Below are 26,821 nucleotides of genomic sequence, written 5' to 3' on the forward strand. Positions count from 1 at the left end.
TAAAATTTTTGCAATAAGAATCACTTAAATCGATCGGACATTACTTACATGGCCAGGAGGATTAATTTTTACTTATCAGAATTATTATTATCCAAACTTTTATGAGTTTAAGAGGATTACAGTCAATTATTTTAGAATGTAAAAAATTGACAGGATAACTAATTCTTATATTCTTGCGTAGAATCGTATCTCTTCAAGATTTTAAAACGCCAGTGAATTGTAATTTTTATACAATTGTACGTCCGAACAATTATTTTCAATTACTTCATTCAATATTTTTAAATTGTAATATGGTCTGGTAATATTTTTTATCTATACTAAGTTACTAGTTAAAGTAAATGAAAATACAGCTAAACTACTTTAACGGTTAACTGAATATTTTATGGAACTATAATGGACTTTCACAGACCCTCATTGCATCTATTACGATGTTGTCAATTTTATAAATGGCTGTTCACTCAAAACAATTATTTATTGAAAACTTTCACAATCTTACCAAATTTTATAGTTTTACTTTCTTATTTAGCTTATTATAAATATTTTTTACTGAATTTTTGTGAATGATTTCACAAATAATTTTTCATAATTGAATTTCGAAGGTATGACGAGCAATCAACCCGCTCATCGTGCTGACGAATTTTCAGTTATTAAAAGTACATGGACAGATGATCAGAGGAGGATAGTTTGGACGCTGATTTCCAAATGCAGAATTGGACTTCAAGTCGAATTGAGTCCAATAATTGCCACTGCGTTTGTGATATTGCAAAACTATTTCCGAACAAATACAGAATGCCCTTACAGACTATTCTATTTAATGGTTGCAGCACTATTCACCTCGTGCAAAGCAAATAAATGTTTCAGACCGATTCAAATGGTCTACGATCAGCTTGCTAAGATATGCCTTTCTGCTCCTTCGAACATGGTCAGATCTCTCGTCGGACCAGAAATTCAGCAAATCGGCGGCCCAGTTCCACAAGATCAACTTCAAATTATCACTCAAGCGGAATTAGATCTCTTAAAAGCTATTGACTTTAATGTTAACTTCGAACTCCCATTCACACACTTCGAGAAATGGAAATCAAACATTCAAGCCACAGTTCCAAATGATCATTTTGTTAAAATATGCAATGGTGTCATTGTTGACATATGCCTTGTCATATGCTCAAAGTCTTATCTTGACCTACCACCAGAAGTTGCCGCAGCGGCTGCAACAAAGGAATCAATCGGTGAAGAAAACTTATCACCAGAAACTATGCAGTGGATTGACGAAGTAAATGCAAAATACGGTTCTGAAGTCTTCGAACTAGCGATGCATTCAATTACAATGGAGAAACAGAAAACATTCCAACGCAGACCTGCACCACCACAAAAACAGGCCTCGGCTTAATTTATTTTCTTATTTTTTGACTTTTGCTTTTTATTGTAATGTAAATTTCTGTCTTTACTGTAAGTTATTCTCAAAAAAATATAATTTTTAATTTTTTTTCACTTGAAATATAATACAAAGTATATAAAACTAATTATATGTTTATAAGACACGTATATCTATTTCATTTTATCAATAATGAAGAATTTCAATTGTAAAAGTCTGAGATTGACATATCTTATTAATATTCATTCTCGTAAAAGTTTATTTATTACAGATTTATTCATTACAATACAATTTATTTACAAATAATTTAGAAAATAAGATTATCTATACCACCAGGCAAGGCTTCTATACTATCACTAAAGCTAGTGTTTGATTTCCTTCGACTTGAAGTACTAGGAATTTCCTCATTGTTTTCAATTTCAGGTTCTTTGTTGAAGTTGTTTAATTCAGATCTCAAAGATAATACTCTCTGTTTCTTTGTAGTTATCATTTGCTTTTTCAACTCAATTTTGGATTTTAATTCATTAATTTTTTCTTTTCTTTTTTCAAGTGAAATTTTATCTTCATCAATACTTTGTAACAATCTCTTCTGATTATCTGAGAGTCTCCTCATCTGAACTAGCTCTGATTCTTTATCTGCAAGCTTTTTTGACAAAGAATTTAAATCAATATCAATGCTATCAGAAAAACTGGCAGAATTAGATTGTCCTCGCAATTTTTGAACTTCTTTTTCAAGATTAGATAAGATTTGGGAATTTTCAATTTTTGTATCTTCAATAATTTGCTCTCTAAGCTTTATTTCCTCTTCATTTGCTTCAAATACCTGCTTCTCAAGAAAATACTGTTCTGAACCATCCGAAATTGAACGAGGTATTGTTTGATTTGGCTTTTCAATTTCTGTACTTGATTCATCTGTTCTGTCAAGTAAACTAGAGTCTAATTCATTTACTTTATCAGTTAACGATTGTATTTCGGCTTTAATTGCAGTTATTTCACTTTCAACTTCATTAATTTTTGTCGAAAGTTGTGAATTTTTAATTTTAATATCATTTTTGCGGTCTTCAATGGTTATATCTGATCGTTCAGCTTCTGTAATTGTTTGATCTGGTGTATTAATGTTTTCAATAAATTTTTCAATTTCGTTTTGTAAAGTTATGTTATCATTTACTATAGAATCTACCATAATTTCATCTTGTTCGCATGAAACTATCGGCTCTGCTAAAAGACGATCTGAAATGATATCTCTATCTTCTAATAATGAAGAATAATAGTATAAACTCTGCCTGATATTTTCAATCATCTCTTCGTTATTTATGGAGACATGACATTCTTCAAAACTATCTCTTTCTGCTTCGAATTTTGTTAAAGCTTCGTGAAATCTTTGATATTCGTGCATTAAATCTTGTTCTGCATTTGCAATTTGCCTTTCTTTATCTTTCTGATTAGTAGATGGAGGCTTCTTTATCGTAACAGGACCTTTTCTAGGTAGTGTAATTCCCCACATAGAAAAAATGACTTCAAATCACATATATCGACAAAGAAATTAGGAAACTAATGCGCCATCTGTATTATGGTGATGAAATTGTTGCATTCAAAGGAAAATTGTAAAATCATATTTTATTTTAAATATTTCCCGTATTCATCACAAAATTCTATCATTATTGAGAATTATTCGGAATAAAAATTGTATTAGAAAATATTGAAAATTATGAGATAAATCTTTTATTTATGATATTGCAACAAACAGATGATATCGAATATCGATTAAAATTCAACCTTAATTTAAATTCAAGAATTTTGCATCAAAATTAAATTGAGAACTCTGTTGATGAATATATTGCAAAATCTGGCAAAATCTCAAAAAATATAAAAGTGACATTGTATCAAATTTATGATATCAAATCTTTTTGTTTTAAATATAACTTCTGATAACATTAAGGACGTATTACATAAAAATCCTAATCCAGATGTCGTTAATATACTTGGAAATGTCAAATATATTATGCCAGAATCGTTTCTTGGGTGTAATTCTCTTAAATCTTGTCACATTTTTGCCGATATTAAATCAATTGACGAAAAATCGTTTTTTAATTGCCACAATCTCATCAGCGTCACAATCCCATCATCATGCGAAGAAATTAATTCAGATGCTTTCGGAAATTGCTTTGCTTTAAAGGAAATGAACCTCGAAAACGTACGAAGTATTGGCAATAGAGCATTTGCCTCGTGCTCACAACTTACATTTATCAACTTAAAAAATTGCGAAAATTTAAGTGAAGGAGCCTTCAGAAGATGCACATCAATATTGAATATAACTCTGAGCAATTCGATCACTACAATACATTCGTTCTGCTTTTCCAATTGCCAAAAAATATCTCGAATTAATTTACCAAAAACAGTAAAAATTATTGGCGAATCAGCATTTGAACAGTGCGAACAACTACTATACATCAATATCTCCAATGTCAAACAAATAGGAACACAAGCATTCACTCAATGTCACTCATTACATTCGATTCATTTATCAGACGGAGTTTCAATTGGTGATTCATGTTTCTACGGCTGCGAGTCACTTGAAACAGTCTATTTCGAAGGCAGTTTCATTGGAGGAACAGCAGCATTCATATCATGCCGTTCTTTAACAAACATAACAGTGAAAAAATCAAAAATCATTCCGAAACAATTTTGTTGTAACTGCAATTCCCTGAAAATTTTTGTTTTCCCAAGTGAATGCACAGAAATAGGAGACTTGGCTTTCTCTTACACTGCTTTGAGAGAATTGAATTTGCCAGTGTCACTTTTATCTCTTGGTCACAAATCATTTGAATACAATTCACATTTTTTGGAGATTGTTTTTCCTAAATCACTAAATAAAATTGGACAAGGATGCTTCAGTCATTGCATCAAATTAGAAAAAGTTGTATTTGACGATAGCTGTCAAATTGACACTTTTGCGTCAGAAATTTTTGAAAAATGCAAAAATTTGAAAGAAATAAATTTCCCTAAAACACTGAAAATCATAAATAATTCATGTTTTAGAGAGTGCAGACAAATCAAGAAAATTGAATTGAATATTGAAATTATCAATCATTTGTCATTCGCGAATTGTTCTTCTCTTTCGGAAATATCTCTTGGAAATAAGTTGAAAAAACTAAGTCATTCAGCTTTCATCGGATTGTCTAATTTAAAAAAAATAACAATCAACAACAATCAGTACAAAGTTGAAAACAAAATTATTTTTGATACTAAAGAAAACACTATTTTCAGTGTTCCTTGTAATTTCGACAAAACAATATTTATTGTTCCAAATAATATAAATAAAATTGGAAATTATTGTTTTTACAATAATCGCAATATCAATAAAATTGTTTTGCACAACGAAATCATTAGTTTTGGAAGTAATTGTTTCCAATTTTCTGGGATTTGTGAAATCGAAATTCCTCAGTCTGTTTCGGAAATTGGAAATTTCTGTTTTTCATTTACTAAATTCTCTAAAATCGTACTCCCTAACAAATATATTAAATACGGAGATGGCGTTTTCTCACATTCGAATTTAAGTTATTTAGTTATTCCAGGAGAAATTGATGTTATCAGTTGTCACTTTTTATCAAATTCTGTCAATTTACAAAATGTCAAAATTTTAGAAGGTATCACACGGATAGAGAAATTTGCATTTTTCGGATGTACTAGTTTGCAAAGTGTTTCATTCCCAATGAGTTTGTCAGTCATTGGAATCGAATCATTCAGTAATTGCAACAAATTAACACAAGCAGTTTTTTACGGAAAAATTTCACTTTTCAACAGAAATGTCTTTTTTGGATGCAACTCTCTTTCTTTCTTAGTTTTTGCAGATGACATTGACAAGATATATCCACAGTCATTCTCCTCTTCACTCGAGAAACTCTCTTATTGTGGTCATAAACCAATTGACAATGCAACATTTTATTTCCGCGGCCAGACAAAAATTTCAGTGACAAGAAACTACAGATCGAACAAAAATACTATTGGAAAGCATGAAATCGCTTTTGAGAGATGTCCAGTGAGTAAATCATTATTGATGTTAAGTCTGAAAGCTCAGATTTGTATTGTTATCTTATTGACATCAGCAACAATTTTCATCATTTACAAGTTATTTTCTAATGGACTTTCAGTTTTCTCTAAAAGAAAGAACTATTCACAACTCGATGAACCTCACATCCAAGACTCTGCTTAATAAAACAACTGTATGTATTATATAACTTTTTTTTAATGGCTTACATAAGCTAATACACATTTTGTTTCTTTTTGCAGCATTTTGAAAAGCAAACTTAGTAATATTCTATAATTCTTTGTTACATCCTAAAAACTGATGTTATATAGGGGAATAATTCTTTGTAATGATATTATAACAATTGAAAATTGCTATATATTTGGAAATGATTGTCCTGAGTTCTAGCTTTGAGAACGTATTGAAATTCGGTCATGTGGACATCGCAAAAATATCAACAATGTCATTTAATGCTCAAATGCATAAAAAATTACTTTATTGATTTTTTCTCAAATAAAAGTAATAAAGTGTCACTTTTTGTAATATTGTTGTAATTGTATACAATATGTCAAAATTTTTGAATTCGTCATTTTAATAAAAAATCTTAATTCATTGGCGTACCGTCATTCACTTTTTTTTGAATAGTTTACATGAATTTTGATGTTATTTTTTATTATTAGATATCAAATGTTCCATTTGATGTATGGCATTATTTTTATAATGAAAATCATTTGTCTCGTCCTATCAAGTGCAGCAACTGCACAATTTCCATTTCTCAAAAAGAAAGTTTTGTCTTACTCAGCTTCTTTTACGACTTCAAAAATAGTGCAATCAAATATACATCAAACGATATCAAAGTATTACATTCGAAATGCAACTTCAATAACAACACAAGTACATCGAATGGCGGCAGTGTCTATTTTAACTGCAAAAGCTCATTTGTTCAATACAAAATTTGCTCATTATCTTCACAAACAACTATAAGTGATTCATCTGGAGGTCATCACTCCTTTTCCAATTGTAGAGACTCAAACAATTTAAATTTTATCTATGATTCTTCGATTTATCTTTGCGGTAATGACAAAACTCGAAAAACCGTTGTAGAATTTTATGGAAATACTTCCATTCGATCAACAAATTTCAGTAAATGTACAGCAGAATATCAATCTTCCTATTGTCTTTATCCATCAACAGAAGCATCTGTTTCATTTTGTACAATGGAAAACTCAACATGCAAACAATCCGAAGTATTAGGTCATTTTAATTATAAAATGCATTATCTTTCTTATTGTAACATTTTGAACAATGAAGTAGCAGGTAAAGATCAAGGAATAATAAGTTGTAATGGAATTATTACAATTGAAAACTGTTCTATATTTGGAAATAAAGGTCCATCAGAATTTAGAGTTTTTTACAAATGGGGATCACCATCAGCATCAATTACAGTAAAAAATTGTAATGTTTCAGAGTTCCCCATCTATTCCAAATGATATTTCTACTGATAATATCAAAATTGAAGAAATTTATTTAAATCTAACTCTTTTTTCTGCTTCTCATTGCGATGAACGAATCTACATAGAGATTTATAATGAAACATTCGATCATGATTATATTAAATTAATTCGATTCTTGGCAGCCACTTTGTCTTCTTGTTTGTGGACTGATTGCTTGGCAACTGATGAAGATATTCCTCGGGTTTCACCTTCATAAAATCCCAAAATCGTGAATTTTAGACATTTCTGAGATTAAAAAAATCGATCGTGTTTTTGATTTAATTATCTGCTTCAAGTTAATTCTCTGAGTGAAAAGTTTTATTTAATCGACATCCTTAAGTATTAAGTTTAGATAGATCTTCCTGAATGAAGTTATTGCATGTATTGCCAAATTTAAAAAGTTCGATTATGTTTTAAATCTTCTTTATGTATGAAATTATGTTAATACTCTTTTTCATTTGCCAAAAAGAGTAATATTCGTTGAAAAAACAAGTGTCTGATCAATGAGAGTGGCAATAATATATCAAGAGTTACTATACTCAAAATTTCAACCCATAATATTTATTTCACTTTTCAAAATACGAATCAATTGGAGATGTATACTTTGTTTATTCGAATTGGAAAAATGTATCTTCCCGCTCGATGCTGAAAACTGCGTAGTTAAGACCTTCAATAACCGATTCGATGTTAACATTGGTATCAATAATTTTGCTGTTTTTGTTATTATTGTTTGATTTAACTATGATGACTTTTTTACCTGTGAAGACAGCAACACGCAAAATAAGGAAATTCTCAGTGTAAATATGGATTTCGACAAAATATGTTTCTGGTTGCATGAAAATGACATTAGACAAATACGAATTGTGAACACTGACAAGTAACTTGATAGTGTTGAAATACTTGATAGAATCTAAAAATCGATGATGAACAATTCCAACTTCGAAACTGAAATTGCGAAATCGATTTGAAATTTCGTTGAAAAGTTCTTCGAAATTAGAAATATGTTGTTTAGATCCTATTTTACTGTTCATGATCACATGTCGTGAAGGAGGAAATTTGTCAAGTGAAAAAATGTTGCAAAGTCGATCTCGATATGCCAAAAGTGTGGAATAATCTGGAAAATAACAAGGATTACCATAAACGGTAAAGAGATTGTGCGAATAAAAGTAAAGATCTTCACCATATATGATTTGGCTTCGATTAAAACCTAATATCTTCAAACTGTCAAAAATGAATTGATTGAAGTCACGAACTGCAATGAAACTATCTTCAATGATAGATTCAGGAAGAGCAAAAAATAATGGGAATGTTTCTGTAAACCAATGGTCATAATGATTTGATATTTCATGACCAATTAAAATAACTTTATCGTAAATGTTGTATTTGATGTCGAGGACAGAATGGTTCTTATTGTTATAATTGATGAAACTTGGTCCGCAGTGATCATCGAGGATATATATTGTGTTGTTGATGTAAAAAGAAAGGTCTGTTCTGCAAATGACATCTTTGTATTGCAGAATTAGTACGGATTGATCTAAGTTGCCGTAATTAGTATTTACTTTGGCATCCGGCATGAAAATAGGGTAGTAAGATTGGATTGGAGATACACGACATCGAAATCGATATAAACTGTAGTAACATGGATTTATAGTTGCAACAACTAATTTAGGATTTAATAATCTTGTAAAATTTGTGAATTTTGTTTTGATAACAGTTGGATTTGAAGAAATACGTAAAAATGAGACAATCATTAATGGTGCTGATGATCCTAATAGCAATAAGATTGTTTTTATCGAGAAATATTTTATCTTTGTGATAAAATAATGATGAGGATTTTCAATTTTGACAGAAAAACTGACCCTTTTTTGAATGGTTTACAAAAATCTTTGATGCGTGGAATTATTTTTACACTGAGAACAATCAACCAAGTCCTATCAAATGCACAAATTGCACAATATCTGCCTCGCAACAAGATTATTTTGTCTTTCTCAGCTTGTTTTATGACTTCAAAAGCGGTGCAATCAAATATTCCTCTGACAATATCAAAGTATTACATTCGGAATGCAACTTTAATAACAACACAAGTACATCGCAAGGTAGCAGTGTTTATTTTAAGTGCAGCAGTTCTTTTGTCCAATACAAAATTTGTTCATTATCTTCACAAACAACTACAAGTGATTTCTATGGAGGTCATCACTCATATTCCAATTGCATAAACTCAAACAAATTAAACTTAATTTATCATTCATCAATTTGTCTTTGTGGAAATGAAATATCTAAGAGAACAATATCTGCAAACAATGGAAATCTTTCTATTCGATCAACAAATATTAGTAAATGTATAGCATCGCATTGTTCAGGATACGCACTTTATCCATCATCAGAAGCATCAGTTTCATTTTGTACAATTGAAAATACAACAGCCAAACCTAGTTATGATGTATTAGGAAATTATCTTAATACACATTTTGTTTCTTTTTGCAACATTTTGAAAAACAAACAGAGTGATAAATCTAGGGGAATAATTTTTTGTAATGGAGATAAAATAACAATTGAAAACTGTTCTATATTTGGAAATGACTGTCCAGAAGGATCTAATCTTTTTAACAAAGTTGCATCATCATTTACACTTAAAAATTGTTATGTTCAGAGTACTCCATCTATTCCAAATGGAATTACTACTGAAAATATCAAAACAGAAGAAAAATATTTAAATTTATCTCATTTATCAACATCTAAATGCGAAGCTCTAATTCCTATAATTAATAATGATGAAAATAAAATAATAAACATAGAAGATGACACATTTGATCCAGAATATATTAAATTTATTCGATCTTTAGTTGTTCCTTTATCTTCTGCTAATGAAGATTCGTCTTAGTTTATTTTAATAAAATAATAAAGTTTGTAAAAAAAAAAAAAGGTAGTGGGGCTTCCAGGCACTTCGTGCCCTCTAGCCCCGAAGATGTTTAGTATAAATGAAGTTTTTATTCGGAAAATTGTTAGTCTTCTGGTGTGAATTCGGAGGACTCTTCTTCTTCCTCCATTGCTTCTGGGAAGAAGCCTTCTTCTGGGTCGAAAACATTATATAATGTGTCGCTTTTCACAAATTATATATGTTTTCATGCTTTGTCACTTTTCTGTCACTTTTCAGGAAAAAACATTTTTATTATTATATAAAATGAATTTTACAAAACCACCGTTACCGTTCTTTGGAAATAAGAGTAGATGTAAAGATATTATATTGAGAGAACTTAAGAAACTACCGAATGGTCTAACATTTGTAGATTTGTTCGGTGGAAGTTTCTATATATCCCATTTGTGCCATACAATATTCCCAGACTCAAAGATTATATGCAATGACTTCGACAACTATATGGACCGTCTCAAACATATTCCAGACACAAACAAAATATTGAGTGAGTTAAAAGAAAAGATACCTATAGGTAAGATGGAACGTATACCATTAGATAAGAAAAATATTGTGAGAGAGGTTTTGAAAAAGCAGAATATATAGACTGGGATAGTATATCTGCTAGACTATTATATAGTGGTTCTATAAGAGTTCATGACATTGAAACACTTATGTCAAAAGTTTTATATCTTAACTATACAAATGTTTTCAAAGAGGACATAGAAAAATATATTGAGGGTATAGAGTTTGTGAGATGTTATTGGACAGAGTTGTATGAAAAATATAAAGACAAGGAAAATGTTTTCTTTATAGTGGACCCGCCGTTCTATAACACATGGGATTTTCAATACCAAGTAGACTGGACTTTGAGAGACTCTTTAGAAACTTTAGACGTTATACATAACCATCCATGCTTTTACTTTACATCCGATAAAAGTGGTTTGGAAACCGTTATGAGATGGTTAGAGGACATACATGACTATGAGTTTAGATATGACAAGATAGAATATGAGAGAGGTCTATAAACCGGAGAAAGTGTCATAACAAAGAAATTTTATTAGTAAGTAAATGTGGTTTGAAATAGGACTACTTGTTTTAGGTTTTTTCCATTGTGTCATTTATTTATTTGACGTGGCAGAAAAGTACAGAGAATATGAAGATGAACCAATGCCTGCAAATGTTCAGTATATGTACTCGTAAGAGATATTTTTATCTAATATTAAATGGACGCACAGAACTTAGCGAATGCACAGCAACCTGGACAACCAAACCCAGAGAATATTCCAAATGAAGTTAGAATACAAACTGCAATGGCAAACTATGGTCAAGTGCCAACAGATGTACAAATGCAAACTGCCATGTCAAATGACGCTGCGTTAGGTTTGCCACCATGGTATGCAAATATGAGATGGAAAGATTTATATACAAACCCTGAAGTGGGATATAAACAACTTTATGCAGATGACGCGAACACAGGAGTTGACCCAGAATATGTTTTCTACCAGAGGAGAAACAGAATGTATGAGCTCCAGTTAAAGAATGCTATGGAACTCAACAGGAAACGTAAGAGACTAGGCGGACATTAGATTTTTACATATAGTAAAATGGGTTTCTTCAGTAAGATAGGAAACTTCTTTCGAAATGTTGGAAGAGGTATATGGAATGGAATAAAAACCGTAGGAAGAGGAATTTGGAACGGAGTCAAAATATTGGTAAAAGAGTAGGTCAGTTCGTTGGTATTATACCTAAAGACCCTGAACCAGAAGAACAAGTTCCTGTTATACAACAGCCTGAACCTGCACCACAGTCTAGTTGGCAACCAAATCCAACACCTCAACCGTATTAAAAAATTATATTTTTACCGTTCGATAGTAGTTGTATATGAAACTAAGTTCTAAGTAAAACGCATGGTATAATGGAATTATTCTTTTTCTTCCATCTGTAGTAAACCATACTTGAAAGTCTGAAATACTTCCACTTGGTGGTTCGTATAACTTTGTAGGTTTTTCGTAAAAATCATTCATCAGACATAAGAAAGAGTTTGCGCACCAGAAAATGAAGCATGAACAATAATAGCATCTTGGTCGAAAACATTTTCATATGTTCCATTAGGGTTTTCGACTTCATAAAAGTCTGGGTGTACTGGATATGCTGCAGGCTGATTTAACATCCTCATAAATCTATACCATGCCAAGTTGTTATATTTTGTAGAAATTATAAACGTTTTCTCCAAGGTCTTCTATTCTATTGATTTTAACAGTTGCATTTTTCCTGTCATAAATAATATCGAGATGGTATTCTCCTTCGTCAATGTTATACTGTTTTGCATATTCGATATAGATATTGTTTATTTTTTCTTGAAAAGCTTGAAGAGTTGTTTCTAAGTTTACAAGCAAACTAACTTGTAAAAGTTTTCCCTGTTCAAATTTTCTCATACATACGTTTTTCTTTGTTATAGTATCGAACTTCAAAACCGACCGTAAATGGGAAACCATGTATGGCTTCTGAAATGAACTTCATTCTACGAAAGCCAATAGCTTTTGTGACAGATGGTCTTTAACCATCTTAATGGGTAGTCAAAACGATAGCCTTCATGCTTTACGCGTCTCTGTCTCAAACTTTTGACCGACATTAGTAAAAAGTTCATCTAATGGTTTAGTTGTAGCAACTCTTGAATTTTCTTTTCTATTGGAAGCATATTTTATCTAGAATAAAAATGTCGAAAGATATTGCTTCCATAGAGAAATACAACACAACCGACAACTCATTATGCAAGCTCTAAATAAGAACACAACAAACTTTTCAAACTATTCTAAGATATCTGAGTCATTGAAAGAAGGAAACTTAAAACTGACATTAAAACCCTTTAAACAGATGAGTTTCTATTTCAAGACAAGAAGAACAATACTGTCTGTATAAATCCAACAAAAGGAACTTTAAACGAGAAACCTATAAATGAACTTCTTTTGAAAGCAGATGTTGACAACAAAGCTGACAAAGAATAGTGTAGACGATGCAATAGCAAAAGAAGAAGAAGAGCTAACAATGCTTATGCAACAAAAGAAATACTCATCCTGAACTAGCAGACAAACATATGTTGACAATAAAATGTCAAGTGAAGTGACAAGAGCTGAAAACGAATATTCTAAAAAGACTCATACACTTCTATATCTGAAATAACAGACTTACAAGAAACTTAAACAGTAAAAGTGCGTTGGACATACACATACCATTGCAAATATTACAAACTTACAAGAAACCTTAAACAGTAAAAGTGACGTTGGACATACACATTCTATATCTGAAATAACAGACTTAAACGTTAGCCTTGAAAAGAAAGCGGATAAGGGACTTATGCTAGTGAATTAATGAAGAAGCAGATAAGGAATATGTGGATGAAAAAGATAATGAAATTATAGAAAGGGCTGAATGGTATCATGCATGGACATCGAAGATTTTAAAAACTAAAGCTGATACAGGATGGGTTTCAGGATGTTTAGACCTTAAAGCAGATAAAACTTATGTTAACGATGAGTTAGAGAAGAAAGCAGATAAGAACATACACATACAAGTTTTACAACTGTTGCTATAGAAAGTATTGAAGGAACGGTTGACGTAACTGGTGGGGATGTATTATATTGTAAACCTCCTAACTTTCCACAAGGTTTAACATCGGATGACGACATAACGACGATGAGAAACATTAGATGTAAAGATGCTTATGTCATGAAGGATGAATATAATATTAAATTCACTGCTCAAGATTTATATGACAAGAAAGCAGACAAAAAAGAGCTTCAAACATTAAAGACAGAAATACTTCAAACATTATATCCTATAGGCTCTATTTATACGTCAATGAACTCTACCAGACCAGAAGTAGTACTTGGTTTTGGAACTTGACTCAAATAGTCGACAGGTTTTGTATTGTGCAAACTCTTCAAAAAACAGGTGGAAGTAAAACGATTTCAGGTGAAAATTTACCTGCACACAGTCACTACATAGATTTAAGTACATCTCAAGCAGGTTGCATAAGCATAGATTATTGGGATTGGTCAGCAATGATAAAAGGTAAAGGATAGATGTTAAAGACAACGTTAAGTTTGCTAATAATTGTTTCTGGAGTAACACTGAGGGAGGAGGAAACCATACACATCGCGTTTCAGGATATACGCAAACACGGGACAAAGTAAAGAATACATGCCACCTTACATGACAGTTTACGCATGGTATAGAAATGCTTAGTCGTCATTTTCAACTTCTTTAGCATATTCGTCAGGAGTTGTCTTATATTTGTTAGAAACTGGTCTTTGAAAGTATACCACCTTGAACTTTGACAAGTTTGAAACGAGGTCTGACAATAGTCGTTTTATCTTCTGCTTGCAGTGTGTACATTTTGCCATGTTTGCCTAAAACTTCATAATATTCTCTTGTATACTTTCTTCTATTTTTACGAACACGAATGTGGAGTACCTGTCGGGTTCCCATTGTTGTCATAGTCAATAGTATTTTCATATGGGTCGCGTTTAGGTATTTCTATTTTTACTTTGTCAACCTTTCTGAAGTTTGAAGCCCGGCATTCTTTCTTGTTTGTCTCTTTTGACTAAATTATTAAATATATAGTCTTTCTCTAAGTCAGGGTTGTTTTTCATTTCTTCGGGGGAGTGGTTTCCCAAACCTTTTTGTTTACGGCTATTGTAAAATATTAAAACTTGTCTCATCTTTGCCATGGAGAAGTGTCTATATTTGTCGTCATATGACATTTCATTTGCTTCACCACCTTGTGGTTGGTTTAGTCTCTTAACATTTTTATACAACCGTCAATGACACCAAGAGCAGAATGGTTTTGGTCGACAATGAAATATTGGTTTACATTTTTGAACGCAGATAGTTTTTTACATCATCTGATTTGAAAGAACTTTCACAGTCAGATGTCAGTTTTGTGGATGGTATTTGTCAACGAATATTGTCAAAGCTGCTAAGATATCTAAAATAGCTTTTGGACTGTAATGGTATGGCTTCACAGTATCTTGTGTTTTGACCGACAAATATTAGCCAGTATGGTGGTCCATCTTCTCTATACTCGGAATGTTTTCCAAGATATCCATAAACCAAGCATTTGGTGTTGAACTAAAGATTTTTATCATGAGTGCTTTCTTTGTCGCTTTAGAAACATAGGGTCCTTGTTTGGATTCGTCATTTTTTATCCTATAAGAAATGGGTTTATTTGGCGCATTAGCAGGAGTTGCATCCAGATTTTTGCCGCGCAGTGGGAACAATAGCCAGAGGTGTATTTGGAGTTGGAAGGAAGATTTTGAGTACATTAGGTATACTTAAAGAGAAAGCACAACCTATTATACAAACTGTACAGAAAGGTTGGGATGTAGCACGAGATGCAACAAATCTTATTCCAAATCCTGAAACAAGAGGAAAAGTTCAGGATGGATGGACAATGTAGGAAGACAAGCAGGAAACTATTATAACAAAGCAAATGACTACTATAACCAAGCAGGGCACTATATGGACCAAGGTGAAAGATTCTTTAACAGAGGATATAACCATGCACAACAATGGGTAAACAATAACAACCTCAACCGCCTCAAACGTGGGGAATGTAAAGTTTTTTACTGAGATGAAATGAACAATACAGCATTGAGACAAATGGGTTCAAGATGGATTTGTCGGCTTCCAGCAGTTACACAACGTGTTTTGTCAAGTTCTTCCTATACCTCAGGAAGTTTTAGACCGACTTAAAAAACAACAACAACCAGTTGAAAACAAACCAAACTAAAATTTTTTACTGAGATGAAATGACCGAAGAAGTTGAAACGGTAGATTTGACACCACAAACAAAAAGTTCAGAACCATTGTCAAAACCTGTCAAAGAACTTACAGATGAAGAGAAAAATTCAATAATAGAAAGTGCCAGGTCTGGAAAATACAAACCCTAACTACAAAGTCACTTTTTCATAAAAATGGAACGGCAAGTATCTCAAAAAGAAACAGACTCTCACAAATAAAATATTGAAGTCTGAAGGAGCTTTCGAGACAACAGATGGAAAAGTTTACTTCACTGCCAACAGTTTCATTATAGAACATCTCATTGACTTAGAGTCGAAATATTCTAAACTTTACAACAAACACAAAAAGTTGAAAGGAAAAAAAAAACAAAGGGCATATGATATTTATGAAGATGTTGACGACACAACTGTTCCTGCAAGTGAAGTAAAGTCAGAGGAACCGAAAAGTGACGAAAAACCGATAGAAGAAGAAAAACCAAAAAACTGAAGATAAACCAAAACCAAAGTTTAGTTTGGAAACTAAACCAAGTCAACCTTCATTAGCTGGTATGGGTTGGCGTCAAAGACTTATGGCAGCAGGCGGTTATGTTAAGTAAAGAAAAAATATTTTTTATTTTTATAAAAATGCCCCCATATAGAATGGATAGAAAATCTGCTAGAATAAAAGCAGAGTTGCAAAGATATGGTTGGAGAGTTTCGAAGAAGTTTAAATATAGGAAGGGAAGACCCATAAAAGTCTATGACAAATTGTCTGGTCTTCGCTACGAAAATGGATTTGGAAACAGCACGTGCAAATTATCCAAACAGACTAGAGAGGTTAGAAGAAAGAACGTCTTATGGACATGCCTTTCGATGTGTTAAACATTGCATGAAGTAAAAATTTATTTTTTAAAAAGTGACATTTTTTAAATTTTATTTGAAATGTACGCTGAGTTTGTTGGAGAAGACCGTTGGGAAACTTGTTTGTTAGATGAGAAATATGAAAGGCATACCATTTTAAAAACAATATATTTTTTACATATATTAAATGCTTCAGGTTGAAAAACAAAGAACAAAAGTAGCAGATACAAACCGTTAGACTATATCTTTACAAATGCTGGTAGGACTATTTCAGATGAAGAAATTTCATCCCGAGTATACAGGTTTGACTATCCAATTCGTTGGCTTCAAAGTCCTTCAGATGCAAAGGCAATAGGATTTAGAAGAGTTTTGTTTTCAAAATAGAACTAACGCATTTAGTTCGCAGTATATTTTCATGGGCAGTATAAAGGTTTGATGGTCTAATAGACAAATTTGACGAAATGAGAATCTTTACAGTTCGTTCAGACGAAAGTCTTGAGAAAACTCTAAATGAACTTTCAAACTCAAATGAACAAATATTATTGGGAATTTCAAGAAAAATACGACTCTTTACTAAATGGAACATACTATCTGAAACTAGAATATGACAAGATGAACTCCACCGTTTCATTTCAAAAGATTGAAATTAACCCTCCAAGAGATACAGAGTTTTTATTTTGGAAAGTAGACAAACGTTCTTGGGCACAATTTCTTCGGTTACTAAACCAGAACGAACCATTACCACCAGATGGTCCATTTAAATTTATACTTCCACCAGCAGATTTGACAGTTTATAGAAACGTGTTTGACCCTCAAAATGTTATGTGTCATGCAAGTTTCAGTTCAAGCAACAATAGTTTTCTATGTATTGGTAAGGACTTTTATGACTTTTGCTTCTAATTCTACGAACCACCTAGTAACAGTTTCTCTGACTTTCAAGTTTGGTTCACAACAAATGGTGTGCAACATATTATTCCATTGTACTATGACTTTTATCTCGAATTGTCTTTCATATATAACTACGGAAAAGTGCTGAAAAAAGTATTGAAAAATAATGTTTATGTTAGCATGTTAGATCTAACACGTTTTTCTAACCACTTTTCTAACATCGTAGAAAACTCATGAAAACAATTTATTTTTGACACTTTCACAAAAAACATAAAAAAGTGAAGTTAAAATGAGATGTTTACTGAACTGGTTGGATGTCGCCTTCACAGGTTATGTAGAACGGCTGACCCGAGAAGTGGAACAGTGCTCTGAGAATTTGTATAATTCGTGGAATTGGACTCTCTCTGTTTGGAAGTAGTATCCAAGGACGCTTGGCAAAGAACTTTATAATGGCTTCCTTCTTTGCTTGCTTTATGTCGTCGTAGGCTGTCCCGTCTGGTATTTGAATTGGAATTTCGGTCGAAGTCTCGAGATTCAAGACAGCCCTTCCAGAAATAGTGGTGAACTTGACCTTGGGCTTCATGACCTTGCGCAAGTAGTCTTTTACGCAGTCGTTTATTTAAATTAGGTAAACTGCCTCGTCAAATCCTTCTGGCATTCCGAGTCCTTCCATCCGACAGAAAAAGTTTTTCCTTCCGACAGAAAAAATTTTTCCAGTTGTCCGTCCGTAAACCATTCAAATTTTCGAAAATTGAGAACTTTTTGGTCGAACTTCAGAAAAAGTTTTTCCTTCCAACAGAAAAAGTTTTTCCTTCCGACAGAAAAAGTTTTTCCTTCCGACAGAAAAAGTTTTTCCTTCCGACAGAAAAAGTTTTTCCTTCCAACAGGAAAAGTTCTTCCTTCTGACAGGACACAAACGAATGTCCCACGTCCCACCAACCCAGTCCATTCCCAAACCAGAGGAACCTAAAGAACCACAACAGTCTCCTCAGCAACCTCAGTTCCAGCAAGTACCTCCGAATTTCTACCAATTTCCACCTCAAGGTTACTACCCACCACAAGGCTTCCCGAACTACCCTCCTCCTCAGCCTATGCCTTACTTCCCCAACCCTTGGATGTTCCAGCAATTCCAATCTCAATCCAAATCGAAGAGAGACCAAGAGTTCGAAGAAGGTCTGAACCGTTTACGCAAAGAGTATGCCATAGCTCCAATTGAGAGAAAGTTGTTCCCGGACCAAAAATATAATTTATGTTAACATGTTAGATCTAACATGTTTTCTAACACGTTTTCTACCCTCTTGAATTTTCATGACTTCTTCGTAAATGTTTTGTCAAGACTTCTTCGTAATGAGTGTAAAGGACCCAAAAATAATGTTTAGGGTAGAAGGTTAGATCTAACCTGTTTTCTACCCTCATTTCTACCCTCTTGAATTTGTCATGAGTTTCCTTAAGATAGAAAAAATAAAGTTAGTTTTATTTTTATTTATTTTTTTATTTTGTATGTAAGAACATATATGACAAACATTGAGTTTGAAACAGTTAGAAAGATAGACAATGACACCAAAGTGGTTAGAATAGGTGATTTAAACGTAAGATACTCAAAGAAATACAACAAATATTCTTTGTCAGACATTTTATCTCCATCTGGAAAGAGACCGAAGGACTGGGTTAAAATTGCTTCTACTCAGAAAATTTTGACAAGAAATCCTGAGCTTTTAATATCGGTAAGATTCTATGGAACTACAGCATATCTTATAGACAAAAGTCTTATACCAATAGTTTTGTTATGGTTAGACCCAGTTGTTGGATATAACTTCATAACATATGGTTCATTCGATACGGAACGTTGCAGTGAAGGCTTACTTTACATCGTTCAGAAACCGAAGGACTTCAATACAAAGAGATATAAGATAGGAAGAACATATAATATAACTCTAAGATATGACTCTACAGTCAATAGAGTCAAGGTTGTGTTCGTTAATGATATGAGAGCTGCTGAAACAGAACTGCTTGAAGTTTTTGAGAAAATATATGGTGCTCCCACGAAAGGTAAAGAAACGTTTGAAGTAGATGAGATAGATAAAGCTATAAAATTATTTGACGAAGTTGCTGAAAAATACATGTAAAGCGTTTATTTTTGGTCTTTTGTGAAAGTCAGAAAATAAAGTTAGTGTCATTTTTTGTATTTTTTTGTATAAAAGATATGATTTCAGGGATTTTTTTGACGAAGTGTCAACCTTCACTTCGTCAAAAAATAACAGTTATCTAATGAAAAAGTGTCATTTTTTTGTATTTTTTTGTATGTAAGATATGATTTCAGGGATTTTTTTGACGAAGTGTCAACCTTCACTTCGTCAAAAAATAACAGTTATCTAATGAAAAAGTGTCATTTTTTTGTATTTTTTTGTATGTAAGATATGATTTCAGGGATTTTTTTGACGAAGTGTCAACCTTCACTTCGTCAAAAAATAACAGTTATCTAATGAAAAAGTGTCATTTTTTTGTATTTTTTTGTATGTAAGATATGATTTCAGGGATTTTTTTGACGAAGTGTCAACCTTCACTTCGTCAAAAAATAACAGTTATCTAATGAAAAAGTGTCATTTTTTTTGTATTTGACGAGAATGTCGGGTAAATGTTTTGTCATGATTTCATCGTAAATGTTTTGTCAAGACTTCTTCGTATATGTTTTGTCATGACTTCATCGTACATGTTTGTCAAGACTCTTCATCGTAATGAGCGTAAATGTTTTGTGAAGGATATAGCAACAGTCTGAATTCCGACGGTTGCTTTTTATACAAAATTCATGCAGGAAATTCTTGAGTTTTGGTTGAAAGAATACGGTGGAGCCAAAAGTGGCTCGACCTCAAAACAAGCATTTTATGAGCTTACTAAGGGTGTTATGAATGAATTCAAATGTATTTACATACATCCTGACCTCGTTCATTTTGTTGCTGAATTCAGCAAAAATAATGTTTAGGGTAGATGGTTAGATCTAACCTGTTTTCTCACCTGTTTTCTACCCTCTTGAATTTTCATGACTTCTTCATCGTAATGAGCGTAAATGATTTGTCATGATTTCATCGTAAATGTTTTGTCAAAACTTCTTCGTACATGCTTTGTCAAGACTTCTTCATCGTAATGAGCGTAAATGTTTTGTCAAGACTTCTTCGTAAATGTTTTGTCAAACATGAACGTAAATGTTTTGTCAAGACTCAATCGTAAATGTTTTGTCAAAACTTCTTCGTAAATGTTTTGTCAAACTTCATCGTAATGAACGTAAATGTTTTGTCAAAACTTCTTCGTAAATGTTTTGTCAAACATGAACGTAAATGTTTTGTCAAGACTTCTTCGTAATGAGTGTAAAGGACCCAAAAATATAATTTAGGTGAAGAAGTGAGATCTCACCTGTTTTTTCACCTCTTTTTTCACCTCTTGAATTTTCATGAATTTTCCCGAAATAAAAAATAAAGTTAGTTTTATTTTTTTTTATTTTTTATTTTGTATAAAAAATAAAAATGTCAACAATCGGCACAACAACAATTCAAACAACAGCACCAAACTCGTTAGTCATGAATCCTACGTCAATGTTAGTAGAGATGAAAAGCTTCATTCCTTCTTCATATACTTTTGAAACAGAAATCCAGAAGATAAAGCAAGAACTTTTAACATGTAATTTAGACTGTAGTGCGAAAGATGAAACAAATGAACAGTATCTTTATGAAATGCAGGACCTCATCGACCATTTACCCAAACTACCTGAAATCCAACAACAAAAACTCACTATTCCTGAATTCGATGAAATAGAAGTGAAACCAACTGACTCAGTAGAAATAAAGAAGTTCATACGAAAGGTAAACTATGAGTTTCTAGGATTTCATTGCAACCATAAGGTTATGGACAAAGATTGCGACATGGTATATAAGAATGTTTCTGACATATATAAATCTGAAGAATTTAAGACCTACGACAACTTTGTTTCGTTAGTTGCTGAATGTGTATGGCAGATAAGAGATGAAGATAGAAGAAGTAAAGTATGGAACAAACAAATAAGACCCGCTATGTTTGAGATGAAGAGAGCAATTGACGCTTTAGTTGTTTTAGCAGGTAAGGTTTCAGAATATAACGCAAAAATGAACCCGCAATGTTCTAAATGTAAAGCAGCAATGAGGAAATATAACTACTCCGTCAAAGAGATAGAACGTATGAGAAACGACTATGCAGACTTAAAGAAAGAAGCAGAAAAACCAGCAGAAGATAAAATGGACATGTTAGAATTTCTGAACAAAAACTATCCAACTGCTGACGATTTCCTTCTATCTGATGTCAAGAAGAAATATAAAGAGACTTTCGGCATAGTTAAAACATTCGATGTACTAAAAGAAGAAATAGAGGCTACAAAACTGTTTAAAGTCTCACGAATTCATAACGTTTACCATGTAAAACGCTTATAAAATAACTGGGGTAGAAAAGAGGGTAGAAAACAGGTTAGATCTAACCTTCTACCCTAAACATTATTTTTGCTGAATTCAGCAACAAAATTCTGAGTAAAATAATTTTTAGGGCATGTGTCAAACCGTTGAGTTTTCACAAAATTTAAAAAATAACGTTTACCATGTAAAACGCTTATAAAATAACTGGGGTAGAAAGGAGGGTAGAAATGAGGTTAGATCTAACCTTCTACCCTAAACATTATTTTTGTCTGATTTACGCTCATTACGATGAAGAAGTCTTGACAAAACATATACGTTCATGTTTGACAAAACATTTACGAAGAAGTCTTGACAAAACATATACGCTCATTACGATGAAGAAGTCTTGACAAAACATTTACGAAGAAGTCTTGACAAAACATGTACGAAGAAGTCTTGACAAAACATGTACGAAGAAGTCTTGACAAAACATGTACGATGAAATCATGAAAATTCATGAGGGTAGAAAACAGGTTAGAAAACAGGTTAGATCTAACCTTCTACCCTAAAATATATTTTTGCTGAATTCAGCACAAAAATCTGAGTAAAATGGCATAAGATTGCTTCCCTCGGAAAACCGAGAGAAGAGATTCCGTACGAAAACAGTGAAGAACAGCGAGTAAGTAAAAAAACTTAGTCGCCAAAACTCTATGAAAATCGTGAAGCACAGCGAGTAGGTAAGAAACCTTAGTCGCCAAAACTCTATGAAAACAGTGAAGAACAGCGAGTACGTAAAAAAACTTAGTCGCCAAAACTCTATGAAAACAGTGAAGAACAGCGAGTAGGTAAGAAACCTTAGTCGCCAAAACTCTATGAAAACAGTGAAGAACAGCGAGACCGACTTTTATCTGGGTCGCCTAAAACTCATGAAAACAGTGAAAAATAACAGAGTATTTTGACAACTTCAAACAAGTAGAGTAGATGAACCATTTATTTTTCAAGCTTGACTTTTTACAATTTGAACTTTGTTTGCGTAGATATGAATTCTGAAAGAAGTATGAGGGTCTTGTATGACTTTGTACTTCTCCCATAGTTCATGTCTGTCAAACTTACCTGCCATGGACTCTTTCATAAGTTCCATGAAATCGTCTTCGGACAATCCGGGGAAAAGTACAATGTCAGTAAGTATTCTCTTTACATCCTTACTTAAACTCTTTGCTGTCTGTACACATATTACGACTGAGATGTTAAAGTGTCTGAGCTTCTTAAGAATTCGACACATATCTTGTTCTCTATTCTTAAGCAAAGGATGAGAAGCAAAGTCATCTAAGATAAGAAGACACCTATGAGGGTATGTCTTCCAATCGTAAGATTGCAATTTCTTCGAAATGTATTCTATCTCTTTCTGTTTGTTTCTGAAGTGTTTCTTCTCTAATATTCTCTGCATTTCCTCATTTGGGTCTTTGAACTTAGAATTTATATACTCATTTATAGCATTATACTTCAAAACTCTTCTTTGGTACTTCTTTATCCAATCTAACAACTCAGTATCCTTTATACATACTAACTTAGACTTCTTTATAATATCTTTGAACGAATTGACGGTTTGGTCAAATTGACCAGAAGTACTACAAATGACTACTAACTCATAGAATGGGTTCTTCTCATCTAGTTCTTGTTGTTGTGCAGCCATTTTAAGATAAGTGAAAGTCTTACCAGACCCAGGTGGTGCAATTAGACCTGTTATACCATTCTGAGCAAATAAGAACTTGTCATGTATAGGCTTTATCTGAGCATTTTCTAACTTCCTCTTGTTCTTGTTTAAAGCATTCTCAAATTTCTTGTCAATGTCAGCAAACTTTTTTTCTAACATATTTTTAGAAAAATTAAAATTTTTATCTTTTAGAAAATGTCTAGCGATTTCGCTATCTATATTCGAGACAAGCTTTTCGACAGCAAAACATCTGTCGACCATAAAATCTTACATAGTGTAAACAAGAAAGGTGAATTTGTTCTAAAGTTCTGTTTCTGGGAATATGACAAGAACCATAAAACATTAAGCAGAGCAGTCTTAAAATTTGTCAATGACAGACTTGTTGACAGAGATGACACCGATTGGAAAGATGAAGTCCAACAAAAGTTCTTAGAATGCAAAGAAGACACATGCGCTGTTCTTGAAGATGAAATAGAAAACAGAATAGATGAGCTATTAAAGGACAAAGAACTTTTACATAAATATAGTTGCGCCAAATTTGACATAACTCCACCAGAAAAGAAGAAGAAAGAAAAGAAAGAGAAAAAAGAAGAAGAGAAGAAAGAACCTGAACCAGTTCCAGAGAAAAAGAAATTTGACATGTAAAAATAAAATTTTATTTTTAGAACATTTCTGGGTCAATGTCAATGTTCTCTTCCTCTTTAGGAGCAAACACTGGCTTAGACTCTAAAATCTTTTTACCCAATTTACCTTGAACTTCAACTATCTTAGACTCATAATATTCATAGTCGTCTGCTTTCTTTGGTTCATAAGGTATAACAAGTTTGTATGCTTTGCCTTCTTTAAGGTTTGAAAACCTTCTGTCAAAACTTTCTTTGACTGCTAACAAACCTTCTATGTCTAAGTCTTCAAATTTCGCACCATTTTTAGTCACAATAGCAAACTTAACTGGTTCGATGTTCCAAACTTTGCTGAATGAAGACTTTTCAAAATGGTAGAAGTAAACATTCAAATATGTGAATGGGTCTAGTTCTTCTTTAAGTCCTGACATGTACTTGTTTACTGAGATGAATTTTGCCATCTTTTCTATCGGATAAAAAAATATTTTTTTTAAAATTTACTCATAAAAATTTTTCTTTGTATATACACCATTCTGTACGTCTAAAAGACTTTTGACATTTGCCAAGAATGTTCGTTTAGACGCTGTCATATAACCATATTCTTGACAATATTGTTTATACGAATCGTACAATGACCTTTCATCTAAACACTCAAAGTCAGTTTCATCTATGAACAGTTCATATACACTCTTGTTTGCTTCTAACAATGTTTGTCTCTCTTCGGTATGTGGAATTTGTCTTGGATTGAACTTTGAAATATCTAATGTCATGAAATATGAGAACAAGTGGTTGTAAAAGTCAGATGTCAAAGTTTCTGCTAAGTCGTCAAAATATTCTGTATCTTGCATATGAGAATCTGACGTTCTGACAACTACATATCTTCTGTCAGAACTTTCTAACTTCATCGGAACAGCATTGTTTGAAACCATAATGAAGTTTGCAACATTTTCACAAACTCTTTGGTCTTTATATTTCTTTCAACAACTCCAACTTTATCTGTTATAAGACTCTTCAAAGCATCTGAGTTCAAAACTTTTGTTGTATCTATACTTTGAAGTTCATTGCAAACTATAAGTTTCATATTCTCAATTGAAGAGTTAAATTTACCGCAGATGTTTTCTAAGTTTGTCATATTCGGATTCGAATAGCCCTCTAATAGTTTGCACAAAATATCTGTAAAGAATGTGTTCTTACCAGTTCCTTGTTTTCCAATTATAATGAGAGCAGTTTCATTCTTAGCACTTGGATGTTGTAAGATGTTTGCAAACCAACATAAGATATACTCATAAACCTTTTCGTTTCCATTGCATATAATTTCTTTGACATGGTCTAACCAAGCTTCTATAATATTTTCTTTCCATTCTACTTGTTCATATTTATATCCAGTGAAGATAGAATAGAAGTTTGGAGAAGGTGTATAGAACTTTATACCTCGAACTGAAAAATCTTCTAACTTTGACAATAAGATATCCCAAGCATCTAACATCTTCATGCCAACTTGTACGACTTTTATTTTCTTAAGTTTCTGTCTACATTCTTGTTCTGAAACTATTGTCGCTTTAGGTTTGTTAAAGACAACATCCCATTCTTTCATGACATAACATTCTGGGGCAGAGTCAACATAAATGACTAAACGTTTCAAATTCTCGACTGCTTTGTTATAGTCTCTAAATGGACACATATTTCTGAATGCTTGGAAGTCATAAAAATCTGAAACATCTATTCTGTACATTTTTATAAAAATAAAAAAAATATTTTTTTTATTCTTGACTTTGTTGTTGCATTTGTTGCATTTGTTGTTCTTGAGCTATTTGTTGTTGAAGTTGTTCTTGTAATACAATACTTTCACCAGTTGCATCTTCCAATTCGAAACTTTCTGCCGTCATTGACAAATACATAGGACATAAAAGTTTTACAGGAACAAAGTTTGCATCAACTAATGTCAACGTTATACTTGCCAAAGTGTTTGAGTTCACTAAGGTTGAAAATTCTGCATTCGAATGAACAATAGGCAAACCAGCAGAGAAAGTATTGTTTATACGCATAAGTATCTTTTGGTCATAATAGTTTCTGTCGACATTCGAATAACACTTTGAACCTAAGTTTGAAACAATATATAAGATTGGTGTGCTTAATGTCAATGGAATAGACATTCCTTGTATGACACCTTTTCCTGTTATAGGAAACTGTTGGTAGTAAAAACCAGAAATAAGTTTTGTTTATAGCTCATATCGTTTATAGTAAACTCAGTCGGACATCCAAACATAATGAAACCTGCTCTAGTTGCAGCACATGTTACACCCGTACTTAAAGTATTAAATAAGTCAACAAAACCTGTTGGTGGTATATCTGAGTAAGTATCTTCAAAGGAGTATTTTTTACCATTCACAACAATAAAGTCTTCTGGTGTCAAAAGAGCAAAACAGGCTTTAGTCGTCATTGTGTTTAAAGTTAGTTTACAATACCGTCCTTGAGGACTTTGTAAGTTTGTTGTTATAGAATTATATGACTCAGGGTTTTAGTCGTAATAGTATAAACCATTATATCTTCTGCCATTTACTTAGCAAATAAATTTTAATGAAATGTTGTGGTCGTCAAATATTTTTATGACGTCTGGGAAACTATACTTTAAGTTCAACGTTTCACCTCCTTTCATAACGTATATCTTGTCAATGACATTATATGAAACACCACAGCAACTAATGTCGGGTTCTATTTCTTTGATGTTTATATCGTCTTG

At 32.5% G+C, this 26,821-nt stretch overlaps 14 protein-coding genes and 1 pseudogene across 15 annotated transcripts, besides 1 other annotated feature; 7 read left to right on the forward strand and 8 right to left on the reverse strand.

Moving 5' to 3' along the window:
- Nucleotides 1–590: 590 nt before the first annotated feature.
- Nucleotides 591–1,570, forward strand: TVAGG3_0943500 (cyclin domain-containing protein; the record flags this gene model as incomplete). Its single annotated transcript, XM_001301403.1, has 1 exon — nt 815–1,387. The coding sequence occupies one exon, from the start codon at nt 815–817 to the stop codon at nt 1,385–1,387; it is 573 nt and encodes a 190-aa protein (XP_001301404.1).
- Nucleotides 1,571–1,625: 55 nt separating this feature from the next.
- On the reverse strand, nt 1,626–2,998 carry TVAGG3_0943510 (uncharacterized protein; the record flags this gene model as incomplete). The annotated part of the gene is made up of 1 exon (XM_001301404.1): nt 1,680–2,876. One exon carries the CDS (start codon nt 2,874–2,876, stop codon nt 1,680–1,682), a length of 1,197 nt encoding a protein of 398 aa, XP_001301405.1.
- A 376-nt stretch (nt 2,999–3,374) lies between these two features.
- Nucleotides 3,375–4,359, forward strand: TVAGG3_0943520 (ribonuclease inhibitor domain-containing protein; the record flags this gene model as incomplete). Its single annotated transcript, XM_001301405.2, has 1 exon — nt 3,375–4,359. A coding segment is annotated over one exon (985 nt), but the record flags the coding sequence as incomplete, so codon positions are not given.
- A 725-nt stretch (nt 4,360–5,084) lies between these two features.
- TVAGG3_0943530 (ribonuclease inhibitor domain-containing protein) lies at nt 5,085–5,585 on the forward strand (the record flags this gene model as incomplete). Its single annotated transcript, XM_001297014.1, has 1 exon — nt 5,085–5,585. The coding sequence occupies one exon, from the start codon at nt 5,085–5,087 to the stop codon at nt 5,583–5,585; it is 501 nt and encodes a 166-aa protein (XP_001297015.1).
- Nucleotides 5,586–7,500: 1,915 nt separating this feature from the next.
- TVAGG3_0943540 (protein of unknown function, DUF563 family) lies at nt 7,501–8,643 on the reverse strand (the record flags this gene model as incomplete). Its single annotated transcript, XM_001301406.1, has 1 exon — nt 7,501–8,643. The coding sequence occupies one exon, from the start codon at nt 8,641–8,643 to the stop codon at nt 7,501–7,503; it is 1,143 nt and encodes a 380-aa protein (XP_001301407.1).
- A 1,158-nt stretch (nt 8,644–9,801) lies between these two features.
- Nucleotides 9,802–26,821: part of a mobile genetic element that runs on past the window's edge.
- Nucleotides 17,634–18,008, reverse strand: TVAGG3_0943560 (annotated as a pseudogene). The gene has a single exon. A coding segment is annotated over exon 1 (375 nt).
- On the forward strand, nt 18,256–18,591 carry TVAGG3_0943570 (uncharacterized protein; the record flags this gene model as incomplete). Its single annotated transcript, XM_051253000.1, has 1 exon — nt 18,256–18,591. One exon carries the CDS (start codon nt 18,256–18,258, stop codon nt 18,589–18,591), a length of 336 nt encoding a protein of 111 aa, XP_051078574.1.
- TVAGG3_0943580 (organellar and viral DNA polymerase type B) lies at nt 19,126–19,461 on the forward strand (the record flags this gene model as incomplete). The annotated part of the gene is made up of 1 exon (XM_051253001.1): nt 19,126–19,461. A coding segment is annotated over one exon (336 nt), but the record flags the coding sequence as incomplete, so codon positions are not given.
- Nucleotides 21,061–21,789, forward strand: TVAGG3_0943590 (organellar and viral DNA polymerase type B; the record flags this gene model as incomplete). The annotated part of the gene is made up of 1 exon (XM_051253002.1): nt 21,061–21,789. The coding sequence occupies one exon, from the start codon at nt 21,061–21,063 to the stop codon at nt 21,787–21,789; it is 729 nt and encodes a 242-aa protein (XP_051078576.1).
- TVAGG3_0943600 (protein of unknown function, DUF4106 family) lies at nt 23,066–23,620 on the reverse strand (the record flags this gene model as incomplete). Its single annotated transcript, XM_051253003.1, has 1 exon — nt 23,066–23,620. A coding segment is annotated over one exon (555 nt), but the record flags the coding sequence as incomplete, so codon positions are not given.
- On the forward strand, nt 23,657–24,106 carry TVAGG3_0943610 (uncharacterized protein; the record flags this gene model as incomplete). The annotated part of the gene is made up of 1 exon (XM_051253004.1): nt 23,657–24,106. The coding sequence occupies one exon, from the start codon at nt 23,657–23,659 to the stop codon at nt 24,104–24,106; it is 450 nt and encodes a 149-aa protein (XP_051078578.1).
- Nucleotides 24,123–24,542, reverse strand: TVAGG3_0943620 (protein of unknown function, DUF4108 family; the record flags this gene model as incomplete). Its single annotated transcript, XM_051253005.1, has 1 exon — nt 24,123–24,542. One exon carries the CDS (start codon nt 24,540–24,542, stop codon nt 24,123–24,125), a length of 420 nt encoding a protein of 139 aa, XP_051078579.1.
- TVAGG3_0943630 (Poxvirus D5 protein-like family) lies at nt 24,579–24,929 on the reverse strand (the record flags this gene model as incomplete). Its single annotated transcript, XM_051253006.1, has 1 exon — nt 24,579–24,929. One exon carries the CDS (start codon nt 24,927–24,929, stop codon nt 24,579–24,581), a length of 351 nt encoding a protein of 116 aa, XP_051078580.1.
- TVAGG3_0943640 (uncharacterized protein) lies at nt 25,373–25,813 on the reverse strand (the record flags this gene model as incomplete). Its single annotated transcript, XM_051253007.1, has 1 exon — nt 25,373–25,813. A coding segment is annotated over one exon (441 nt), but the record flags the coding sequence as incomplete, so codon positions are not given.
- On the reverse strand, nt 25,842–26,207 carry TVAGG3_0943650 (uncharacterized protein; the record flags this gene model as incomplete). Its single annotated transcript, XM_051253008.1, has 1 exon — nt 25,842–26,207. A coding segment is annotated over one exon (366 nt), but the record flags the coding sequence as incomplete, so codon positions are not given.

The sequence above is a fragment of the Trichomonas vaginalis genome, chromosome I (assembly GCF_026262505.1).
Source record: "Trichomonas vaginalis G3 chromosome I, whole genome shotgun sequence".
NCBI classification, from domain to species: domain Eukaryota; phylum Parabasalia; order Trichomonadida; family Trichomonadidae; genus Trichomonas; species Trichomonas vaginalis.